Here is a 12,895-nt window from a genome sequence, read left to right on the forward strand (position 1 = left end):
TCCAGCTACAGAAATCCCAGTTGCATGCCTTCCATACCTTCTCCTAGCCCTCTGGAATGCTGTTCCTCAAACTTTAGTGTGCACACAAATCTCTGAGGATTTGTGAAAATGCAGACCTTGGTTGGGTAGATCTTGGGTAGGCCCCAAAATGCTGCATTTCTTACAAATTCTAAGGAAATGATGCTGATATGCTCGTCTGCAGACCACCCTTTGGGTAACAAGAATGTAAAAAGGAAAAATAAAAAATTCACAGTCACGCTGAAGTTTTTCAATTATATAAAAAAAAAACTATCATTTATTCAGAGTACACTATGTGCCAATTTATATACCTTACAAAATTTATTTCTAACAACAATTTAATATGGTTTTGTCTCTGTTTTATAGTGTGGAAACTAATATTTAGGAAACTTATTTGTCCACATTCAAATAGATAATAACAGTAGCAGGATTTAAACCCAATTCTGTCTGACTCCAAAACTATTCATCAAGATGAGATTAACAGAATTATTCATTTTGTGATCTTGGAAAATCCCCCAAACAAATTGAGCCATGATTATTTTTTTCATATCTAACATTGGGATAATGATAGACTTGTGGTTTGGACCAAACAAGGTAGTAAATGTAGAAGTATTTTAAAATCTACAAAAGAACTTAAAGATATAATCATTTTAACCAGCTTAATCTCCACTCCTCCTCTCCCTAGTTCTTAAAATATTATTGAATGTACACCTTTTCTAAAAGCAGATATTCACAAAACTTTTGGTATCAGGATTCCATTATACTCCTAAAAATTACTGACCCTAAGAAGCCTTTTCAGATGATGGTGGACATTCCTCTTTAAAACTACACCCAAATTCTACAAGTGGTAATTTCTTAAGAGTAAACTGCAACATAAAATTTTAAATGATACTAACAAACTTTTCATACTGTTACATTAAAATCCATTAGTCTATCTTGTACTTTGATCAGAACTTATACCAATGCATAATTTTGTAACATCATCCTTTGGAAAATACTGGTTCACTGAGTTATATCATTCTTCCAAATGTTGACACATGTCATTAAATAATACTTTTTTTTTTAATCCCATGCCTTACTATCATCATCAAGTTCATCAGAAAAGTCTTTACGGACTGGAAAGCTCTGAAGTTCTCAATGGCACATACAAGTTTTTCCAGACTCTAATTTTTGCTTGGAAACTTAGATTTTATCATAGACAACAGATATCTTCACTGATTTTCCTTGAAGTAACAAGCTAACGTCATTCATTTTTGAGAAAACGTGTCAAATACCCAAGTCTGAATAACAACAATTTGTCAATTTCTTCTCATAAAAATGCTATTCCTTGGGATGTGGGGGGCAGCTAGTTCAGCTTCATACTTAACCACACAACTGCATTTTCCCAAGAAAACAACAGAACTTCAGTATACAACAGATATATTATATGGGTACTTCCAGTTTTGTCACACAGAATACTAAAAAGGTGATCTAGGTTTGAGACTTAACAAAATCTGCTTCATCAAGGACATTTTTAATGACTCACCTAAGACATTCTTTTTAGTTAAATTGCTTTTTTTATTGCAAGTGCATGACTACTTGCACAATTGGTACCATGCACTGCCTTAATTTCTAAGGCACCAACAGTTTTTACCCACTGCTACTTTAATACCATCAGTGTAAAGTCAATACAAGGAAAGTGCAAATAATGTCTACTATTGTCAAAAGAATTTTGACTTTGAGGTATTCCTGACAGGTCCTTAGGGAGCCTCCAGAGATCAACAGACCACACCTTGAGAACTGCAACCTTAAATATTTTAGCTGAAACTTTGTTCTACTTGTGTTGTCTTTCACTTATAAACATATTTACCCCAAATCACATAAAGATATCTAGAGTAATATGAGACTGTATTTGGAAAAAAAATCTCACAATGACAAGTTTTATTTATTTTGTGTCACAATAACATCATAAAAAGCTACTGAGTTTCTCTTCATTTCTCTTTCTCCATGAGAGACCACAGGCTCCAGTTGGTTCATTAAGACCACAAATGCTTGCTAATACCAAAAATCTTTCCAAGGCAAAGAAACTAGCTTTTAGAAACAAGCTACTTTCTCAAGAATATTCTCCTGAAAACCAAGATAGAGTGATCTTAAGGCTCCCAAACACACTTGTGACTGAATGAATGTTTACCAGCTAAATTTGTGTAAAGTCCGAACATATGATGAGAAAATGATCTATGAATAAATGAGATAAGCATATGAAAATTCACTCTCTCCACAATGACTTTCTATCATGACTCTATTTTCCTACTCTAAAAATGTATGAAGAAGGAAACTCAAAAGAAGAAAGCCAAAAGTTTGCATACTTGGAAGCTTACAAAAACACATGATTATTGGCTTAACGCTAATATTAAAAAGTGTACTAATACTGCTTTCCACCCAGGAAAATGTAGTCACTAAACACATATATCTCACTATAGCCATAATCTTTGACATTACCACACTAGAAATTTCTCAGGCTCTACTTACATATTGTATACATAGAAGTGGACAAAGGAGAGATGGAAACCCAATGGCAGACTAAGCTTGATCAACAAGATATAACATCTAGTAATCATGGAGAAGGCAAATGAATGGGATGGCATTAGCCATTACTCCATAATAAAAATCTGTAATTAAAAGTCCTTCTTGTTATCATAGTCTATTACTTACCAAAGGTGTGGCTTTTGCCTATAAATTGAACCCATTGTTTCTAGAAATGGAATAAGTGTACTACCTACATCTGAATAACATGAGGTGCTTGTGAAAAAAATGCAGATTCCTTGGATCTGTTCTGAGATTAGAGCTCAGGAATCTGTCTTCAACAGTGCCCAGGTACTTTTTATGCACATTAATATTTGAGAAACTTGACTGAACCCCTCTGAGCCTCAGTTTCCTTATCTATAAAATAGAAGTGACTGTCACCATACTTTCCTATTTCAGAATTGCTGACATATTGAAGAGCAATTAAAAATGTACAGGAAAATGCTTTCTAAAACCTGGGAAGTGCCATGTAAATGATTATAATCATCTAAACTTTTATAACACCTACATTTCCACCAATGGTCCTTTTAAAAACTAAAAGAACAAGAACATAATGAAAAATATTATAGAAGTTATCTTAATTGTTATAACTAAACCTCAGATAACTAAGAGACTCAGGAAGTGGAGTCTTGTAGTTAATATAATAGCTGAACATTCTGGTCACTCTTTTGAAAACCCTTCTTAAATGTGTTACTATACTGTCTTTCCTTGGTAAATACGTAACAGTTTTTATTTGATGCCAAAGGATTTTTGTGTTGGGTCAGCATTCTGAAGACCAGTTCTTGTTGCACAAGACTTATGCTTAGAAGAGTAATCTATGTTCTGCCTTGGGCTCATTTGCTAAAAGGTTTCTTGTTTATTTTCTCTTGTTTGGGGGACATTTCATGGTTGATAGAGGCATGTTTATTTTAACCAAAAGCAGAGATCTCTAATTACAACTTGTATTCCAAAAGCTTACTTGTTCCTAGGTTGTCTGGAACTCAAAATGCCTCTTCCTCTAGCAAAAAGAAAAAAAAAAACCTATGAATAATGATTGAGCCCTCTGGTTTGTCCAAAAAAGCCCATAATGAAATTCTTAAAAATTACACAAATATTTTGCAATTGTATTAGTCAAACTAGAAAAATCTGAATATGAAACTATATTCATTTATCTTAAATATTAATACCTGAGGGAAAAATGTTAGCTAGAGAAAAACCTGATATATAAAAATTTCTATAAGTATTCTAGAAAGGTTAATGGACCCAGTCCTTTATTGTACAGAACATGTAAGGTCTCTCAACACGGCCACTAGAGATTCTCTTCAGGGTCGTCATTAGGATATGATGGGAGCAGGAGGTGGCAAAATGAATGACAGATTTAATGAACAAGTGAACAGAAGGGAAATAAAAAAACTGCTGACAGGGTAGCGGTGGAGCCCTGAGAAAGAGATTACATGGAGTGGAGACAGCTGAGACATAAACAGTGCCAGTGCGAGACATACCAGAACATGACTAAAGGCAGAAGAAAAGAAAGCAATGCTGGAGAAGAGAGTTGCCCACAAGTGTCAAAAAGACTGAATTCAGGGCATGATATCAAAGTCACCAAAATAAAAGAAGCCTTAGTATACCTGAGGGAGACTCTCGTTTGTACCTGCAGGATGACCTTACCTGTATATGTCAGACAGCCACACTGGGGGGGGGGGGGGTTGTACCTGAGAAAATGCCCAGTAGCTAGATTTCTGATTCTGAATCCAAGTTATGTCAGAGGCCCTATCTGGCCTCTTCTTAGACACACAGGCCTTAGTTGGGAACTTTTGTTCATTCAGTACTTCTTCCATCTCCCTATGCCCAAATAAAATGATAGCCCAGTATTGATCTTACCCAAGTGTCTTCCTATCTGGATTCCCGACCTTCACAGGCCCTATGGGTCTGTGGTTATGTGTTCAGTCTTCCTATCTCACCCTTTTCCCAGTCAAAATATGACTCAGTCTAACTAAAAGTACAGTGCATTCTTTCAGCCAACCAAAAGCTGACATTGTTAGGTACTATTTTAGCCCTAGTAAACACAACAGTCTTGCTGGATTCCTAGAAATCCTTTGTGCATTTTATTATAACATGTGAAGCAAATATCGTAAGGGACACAGGATACTTCTCTGGCCTCTATGATGCTCTGGTTAATTTGAAATAAAATGCTAAACTATGGCTGGACAGATACTAAATTTTATAAACCAAACAGCAATGTCAATTCCAAGTCTGATTAAGAGCAGGGAGTTATCTGAAATATTCTTCATGCTGTATTCCAGAGATAAGATAATGGGCTGCTAGGGAAGGGAAAGGAAGCTAACTGAATCGATAATTTTCACACCCAAATCTCAGATAAGCAAGGCCAATTTCTGACTGTTATAAAGAACTATTTTACCAAAACATGAATATAGTTTTCAATAACCACCACCCAGATACAAAGCCCTTTATACACAGAGAGATATATGTATTCATAAGTATAGCAGGTGGCTGGGCGCTGTGGCTCATGCCTGTAATCCTAGCACTCTGGGAGGCCGAGGCAGGCGGATCACTCAAGGTCAGGAGTTCAAGACTAGCCTGAGCAAGAGCGAGACCCCATCTCTACTATAAATAGAAAGAAATTAATTGGCCAACTAATATATATATAAAAAATTAGCCGGGCATGGTGGCACATGCCTGTAGTCCCAGCTACTTTGGAGGCTGAGGCAGCGGAATTGCTTAAGCCCAGGAGTTTAAGGTTGCTGTGAGCTAGGCTGACGCCACAGCACTCACTCTAGCCTGGGCAACAAAGCAAGACTCTGTCTTAAAAAAAAAAAAAAAAAGTATAGCAGGTCATAAATGCACAAAAATACTGCTTTAGAAGAGCTAAGTGGGGAAATGTATTGCAATGTGGTTGAAAATTACCTGCCCCTTAAAACTATGCCAGAGAACAAGAGGGATATTTCTAACACATCTCTAAATCTGACCTCAGTGGAAGTCTGCACTTGGTTCAAAACTTGATTTGGAAGGAAAGGCATCTAGTATTTAACATACATACCAAAGACTATAGAGAATAATACTTGATTTTCCCTTTTGCTGTTTTCCTCAGTCTGGCTCAGTGCCTAGGCATAAGCATTCCCAGGGCTCAGGGCCAAAAGCCTCTATAGCACAGCTTTCTGGTCTGCCCCAAGACCAAACACTAAACCAATGAGGAAGCAAGGGTAGGACAGGATCTTCCCTTCTTCATCCACTCTCACACACCTATAGCATTTTACTTTATCTGAGAAAACTGCAGAAAAATCTAACAATCATGTGTCCACTGATTAATCATTACCCTGCAAAGCAACTCTTGTGTTTATCCTGCTAGATTAGAACTATGTAGCTGAGGACCACAGTGGTTAACCTCTCCTAATCCAACCCCCAGGATGAAATTAGTCCAATCCACTTCTTCAGCTTTATGAAAAATGTGATGTTTAGGCCAGGCTCAAGCCTGTAATCCTAACACTCTGGGAGGCCGAGACAGGCGGATCGTTTGAGCTCAGGAGTTCGAGACTAGCCTGAGCAAGAATGAGACCCTGTCTCTACTAAAAATAGAAAGAAAGAAATTGGCCAACTAAAAATATATAGAAAAAATTATCCAGGCATGGTGGCATGTGCCTGTAGTCCCAGCTACTTGGGAGGCTGAGGCAGGAGGATAGCTTGAGCCCAGGAGTTTGAGGTTGCTGTGAGCTAGGCTGACGCCACGGTACTCTAGCCTGGGCAACAAAGTGAGACTCTGTCTCAAAAAAAAAAAAAAAAAAAAAGTATGATGTTTAATCTGAAAAAAGGAATTCTATAATTCCAGCCTTCTCTCTAGAAGACATGTTCCTGAGCTCTTTGTTGACAATTGTCAAGCTCCTTTTGGGAACTTTTTCTCTTTGGCAGCCCATCATTTGGAGAATGCCTGGGGGAAGAAAGGTATCAAACTAGGGAAGAAAAGAATGAGGAAGAGGTTTCACTCTCAGTAGTCATTAAATAAGAGTTACAACAATAAGGCAATGAGTTTGTTGATACTTATATATTAAAGTCCCACAGTATTGCATCAAAAGATATAAGGTAAGAATTCTTTCCAATTCATGTTACAACAAAAGACCCCAACTAATGGGATGAAAAGATCTATGATAGTCCTACTTGTGAAAATTCTAAGACACTTCCATGCCAAATACCCAGATTTGCATCATCAGAGCACAATGGATGCTGTTTGATCAGCTGACAAGTGTCAAAGACTGAAAAGCTTGTTCCAAATGTAGACCTTTGCTGACACCTATTGTGGATCTGTAAGTAAACTAGTAGGAAAAATATAAAAACTGAATTTAGCAAACAGAAAACCTTTCAAGACCTCCAAACACATAGAAATGCTTTTACACCGGAGTTACATGCAGAGTCAATGTACAATTATTGAATTGAATGAGGTCATAGCGTGTGAAACACCCAAAGGTACTGATACTAAATAATTTAGGTGATCATGTTGTAAAAGCTAAAGTCTTCCATTAACAACAACAACAAAAAAAGGTGACTCAGACCAAAACTAAACAAATTGTCTTCAATACTGCATTATTATAGACTCAGTAATATATGGTGCAAAATATATCTGGAGATGCAAACATCATGTGGGTTGGGACACTTATTCTTTGAACCTTAGCCTTTTTTTAAGTGCTCAGTATACAACACCATCTCTTGTCTAGGAATGTGGTTCCTCAAAGTACTGCAAGAATCACAAACGTTTCTTCAAGTCACATAATGTGAATATTGATGGAATTTCTGAACAGCTGCAAGGAAATTCCGAAACAGAGCCAAACAGAAAAAGTGTCTTCTAACGTTCCGGATAAAAAGAGCTCCGCTAAATCTTTCCAATCGGAGTCAGTTAATCCAGGTAGTCCTCGAAACTGCACCCAGGGCCACCCAAAAGAGGGGGAAACACTGCTGCACGTTGCTAACGCCAACATCTTTCTGGTTGGTTACCTTTCCCCGCTAAGAACCCGGTACTCTCTCGGGGAGGAGGAGAGGGAGCAGTGTGTCTAAAGATGACAATTTTTAACAGCCTGTTCGCTCAAGCATTTGTGACACACGTGGGCGGGAACACCCCGCCGGGGTCCGGACCGGGCGCGGCGGCGCGGGGCACCTGCGAGGCCCGCGGGGAGCGCGCAGGCGGGGAGCACCCCGAGGCTGCCCGGCTGCGGGCGCGGGAGCCCCGCGCCGCCCTCCCGCCCTCCCCGGCGCGCGGCCGGCCGGGACCTACCAGCGACAGCACTTTATAGGTGTTGGGGTCCTTGGCCGGGCGGGCGCGCGCCGCCTTGTCCAGCGGCTCCTCCCCCACGTCCATGGGGGCCAGCAGGGACGCGGCCGCCTGCGGGTCCCCGGGCGCCTCGGCCCCGCGGTCGCGGCCCGGGTCCCGGCCGTTCCCCGCCGGGCCCTCCCGGTGGCCGCGCCCGCCCTCGCCGCCGCGGCTCCCGCCCCCCGCGCAGCCGTCGCGCTCCATCGTGGCCCCCGGCGCTCCGGCCCCGCCGCCCGCAGCGCCTTTAATAGGCTCCGGCCGGCCCCGCCCCGGCCGCCCGCCCGCCCTCGCGGTCAGACCCTTGGCGCGGGGCCCTGCGCCCGGGCTCCGAGTGAGGGCAGAGCGACTCTACGCCCCGGATTATTTGGCTTCCTGTCTGATTTCGGGCACTCTGCGTGTTGGTTATTTTGGGTCCTTCACGTGGGCGTGTCTTGAACCCCCCCGCCCCCCGCCATCCTCCCCCGGCCCGCGCCCCGCCACCGGCCGAACGCTCGCAGGAGTCGCCCTGCGTGGCCTCGCGGCGCGGCCGGGCTGGAATTGCAGCGTGTGGTCTGCAGAGGGCATGAGATCATGGGGCCCCGAAATAGGGCCGGCGGGAGGGGAAGGATGCAGCCGCCGATGCTGTTCCGGCGTCGCAAGGGCGGGACGGCGGAGTCTCGGCACCCACCTGCGTGTTTCTGGGGAGAAATGCAAATGACCCCTTGGGGGGAAATGCAAATGATCCCTGGGGGGAAATGCAAATGACCCCTGGGGGAAATGCAAATGATTCCTGGGGAAGGCGACTTTGTTTCTCCCACGTAAGAACTAGCAAAACTTCCCTCAGAGTCTGGGCACCCACTACCTACACCACTCTGAGAGTCTATCTTAAAATATGTAGGTTTACATATACTGTACACACACACACATACAAGGCATATTTACTTTCCCACGGTTTTATGTGGTTTCTTGAGTTTTGTCGCTGCTGTTGTTTTAATGTATGTAGTTATTAGTTCTTTTAGATTTTCTATAGCTAAAAGTTTCAGAGTGCTGGTGTTGCGCTTTCCTGAGATTGGCACTGAGGCTTGGTTAACAGTATAAAAAATGTTAACGCAGTCCGAAAGACTTCGATAAACCTTATTTTTGAACTAGGACAGGAACGGAAGCCTATAATTCCTGGCGGGTTTCGTTTCACCTTTGCTTCTAGAACTTCTACACTTCCTTGCTCATCAGCAAAACCACAAGTGCTAGTGAAGTGAGTCTTGACTTGTCAAGGGCAAACTAGGGACTTTGAACAGCTTTACAATTCTCAGGACGGACTTCAGTAACCAGGAAAAGTTTTGCAAGCCAAAAACGATTAATTTTCAATGTATCTTGATTACATGTATCAACGGAAAAGAAGCTAAACTCGGTAACATAATTTAAAGAGGTTTATTCTGAGGCGAAGTTGAGGACTATGGCCCAGCGCCACACCGTGATTGGGTTACAGTTTGGTCTTATACATCCTAGGGAAACAGGAATTACAGGTAAAGTAAATCAATACATGGAAGGTATATGTAGGTTTGACCCGAAAAGGTGGGACATCTCAGAGTGGGGACCATAAAGGTTATAAGTGGGTTTAAAGACTCTGATTTGTAGTTGGTTGCACTAATGAAGCTTTGTCTAAGGCTTATAATGTTTTAAGTTAAGATAAGAAAGCCTGTTAGTCTTCAGAGACTAGCCCCAGGCTATATACCCAGATTCAAGTGATTTGTTATGTAAATTGAGGACCTGCAGGTGGGTCTTGCACAACCTTGGGCCTCTTAGTGGGTTGCAAAGGATGTCTCCAAGAAAGAAGGGGGGCATGAGGATGCATGTCTGATCTCCCTTCTCATGGCCAGTAACTCAGTTTTAGGGTATCCCCTTGGCCTAGAGGGGATCCATTTAGTTGGGGTGGGGATGGCACTTAAAATTGTATTTTAGTTCACAGTTGAATATATACAAATATTAAGAAAATGAGAGTGGATGTTATTCCTCTTAAAATAATCTACTTGGGATGCTCTCCATTTATACTGACTCATTTATTCATTAAGTAATGAATCCTTCATTAAGTAATGAATCCAATGTTTTGGTCCCCACTGTGCATACTATATAAAAAAATGAATCAAAATGCATCTTTCTTTCAAGTGACACTCAATCTGGTAAAAGTAGGGGGGTAGGACCAACTTGTAAACAAAAAATTAAAACCAAAGTCATATCTGCATAATAGAGTCCTAATAGGATATTAGGAGAACTTGGTATAATAGCAAGGGCAGTTGACATCTGGAAGAAGTAAAAGCCTTCCCTGAAAGCATTATTGAACTTTTGTTTTTAAAGTTACCTTTGAGTCAGCTTATACGCCACCCAAGAGAAACAGGTTTTGACTATTTCATAGTCACATATTTTTAACCCCAAACTTGGCTCCAAATTTTCCTTTGACTGTTTCCAAAAATTAGATTCAAGGACAAAGATTTGCTCCACTGAGACTGGTCAAATGAGCGTCAAAACTTCTGAAAACAACTCAGCAGAGACATTCCAAAGTGGCTTTGAACCTGACAAAACAAGCCGAAGAAGTATACTCCCTGCATCTCAAGGCAACCAACTGCATTTAAGACTTCACCACTTGGAAAAGTCAATGTAGTCTCTCAGGGTCACAAACATCTCAAACATCTAGGGACTGTCAGGAGCCCTACATTAGTGAGGCAGCCCCCTGTAGACACGGCAAAAGGCAAACCATGTGTCTGCCCTGTTAAAGGGTACAGCATTTACTCAACAGGATTGTGTGCCTCCTGTGGATAGATGATCAGATTTTTCAAGAGAAACAGGAAATGTAGATGTTTGTGTGAATTCTCCAGATTGCAAAATGTTGTCTACAAAATTCAGAAAAACAATTTCTTTAAACACTTTAAAAGCCAAACAAAATGTAACACATCTGCAGGGTGGGCCTGGCACACAGGCTACCAGGATGTGGCCTCTGCCTTAAGTTCAGGCCTCACCTGTGCCAGCTGGGACTTTTATGGGTGATTACAAAAACCCAATTAGAAGTCTAAAATCAGAGGAATAAAAATGGGTCAAGTATGCCACTGGTATGATTTAGCTATGGACATTGCAATGCTTGTCATGAAGTCTTGCCTCAGTCTTCCTTATTCTAAAATGTCTGAGGGGCAGCTTCACACTCCAAAGTACAATAAGGTCATGAGACTTAAAATTACAACACAACTTCTCCAGTTAGTGCAAAGGTGAACAATGGATGTTTCATCCTTAGTTCTAAATCACTGCTTTCGTGATTGAGAACTCTAGTACAGCAGTAAAGATGATAGTTTAAGATTTTATAAGATTCCTTGAGTTTTACTATAATACATAAATATTTAAACATTTCTCCCTTGATGACTGAAACTTTAGATGTAGATAAGGCCAAAACATCAAACAAAACCAATTTATCTATGTTTAAACTGTGACTTCTTGAAGTTGAGAAACAACTCTTCTTAGCTTGTAAAAAAGCGAAGTCTGCTGTAGGGTAATTATTTTAGCAGCTGCTCCAGGGCTTCTCCAGCTCTATTCAATTTGCCAGTAAAACATGAAAGACATCTAGCCAAGTCTAAAAAGAAAAAAAGCCACAAGCCTCTTTAATCTTTATGAGGCCTAGAAAAAAACATTTTTCCATGGCATTAATTTATTTTGAAGATTTTGTATGACATCCTGATTTTTCTGTTTTCTTTTGAAAGCACAAAAATATGCCCTCTGGAGCAAGAAGCTTGGATAACTATGTGACCTCGAACAAATGACAAGACGTCTCTGAGCCTTAGTTTCCTCATTTATAGAATGACCTTACAAATAATATCATAAAATGACACTGCTATCTCTAAATGCCAACAAAAGGTTTTCTATTTCCCCAACTTTACATAAAAATTCAAATCTATCCTTTCCATTTTTGCATCACTCTAACATTTTTAAATCTGCCAGTATGGGACATCTATTATTTTTCTACTGATGTAGTCATCAAAGCTGGTTAGGTATGACCATGGGAAGCAGAGGGCTTAGGCATGGTTAGGTACAGGGCCTTCCTTCTCCTCTGTCTGAGAGAACATTTCCTATAGAGATGCCATAATTGTAGAATACTCAGAAATCTTAGGAGTTAGGGAAGAACATTTTAGCTGAAGGCTCCAAGGCATGTATTCCTCCTAACTGTGCTGGTGACATCCTCCAGGGTATCACGCCTTGAGATCTGGCCCAGTATAGGACAGATTTGTTATTTCTCATTAAGTGGAGCACGGGGAAGGGGAAGCTCTCTACATGTCTATACTTTAAGCCACCAAAAACAAAAATACTGGCAAAATAGAATTTTAAAAAAAAGATAGCTCTCTCACATTTTATTTCAAAATAAACTTCTAACAGATAAAAATGTAAACACATACACTAAAAATGTGTATGAAGAAAATATGGGTGATTATCAAAAATTACCTTGTAGCTCCTAATCCATTCAAACTAATATTTGTTGACAAAATGAATGAATATAAGACATAAAGTACTATCTTTCTTAATATCTAAAGAAATTTATAATCATTTAGGGTTAATGACATTTTTTAAAACTTAAACATTTATTGGACCTGGTAGTGCATGCCTGTAATCCCAGCTTTTTAGGAAGCTCAGGAGGATCACATGAACCCAGGAGTTCAAGACCCACCTGAGTGACATAGTGAGAGCTCATCTCAAAAAAAGAAAAAGAAAAAAAAAAACAAAAAAGGAAAATAGTTTAAACTTTTTAAAAAATGAAACAACCCAATAAATTTTCTAAATTGCCTCTTAGCAGAAATAGAAAAGCACATAACCAAAAAAACCCAAAACAAAACAAAACAAAAAAAACCAAAGAAATTCTCTCATGAATAGTGAAAGAATTGACAATCAAAGAAACAGACCCAGAAATGACAGGGATGGTGGAACTGCAGATAAGGTTTTAAAATAGATATTATAAGTATTCTTCAAGTTTTATGAAAGTTAGAGGAAAACATCAGCATAATGAATAGAGAA

General features: G+C 40.1%; 1 protein-coding gene across 1 annotated transcript in view; it reads right to left on the bottom strand.

Annotated features, from left to right (window-relative positions):
• The window catches only part of ENPP1 (ectonucleotide pyrophosphatase/phosphodiesterase 1), a 62,745-nt gene extending 54,656 nt beyond the window's left edge, over positions 1-8,089 (bottom strand). The window contains exon 1 of the mRNA XM_012736624.2: positions 7,838-8,089. Coding sequence (XP_012592078.1) covers positions 7,838-8,077 — 240 coding nt within the window. The 5' untranslated portion in view covers positions 8,078-8,089. The remainder of the gene's footprint in view (positions 1-7,837) is intronic.
• Positions 8,090-12,895: the final 4,806 nt, after the last annotated feature.

Source organism: Microcebus murinus, chromosome 5 (assembly GCF_040939455.1).
Source record: "Microcebus murinus isolate Inina chromosome 5, M.murinus_Inina_mat1.0, whole genome shotgun sequence".
Classification (NCBI taxonomy): domain Eukaryota; kingdom Metazoa; phylum Chordata; class Mammalia; order Primates; family Cheirogaleidae; genus Microcebus; species Microcebus murinus.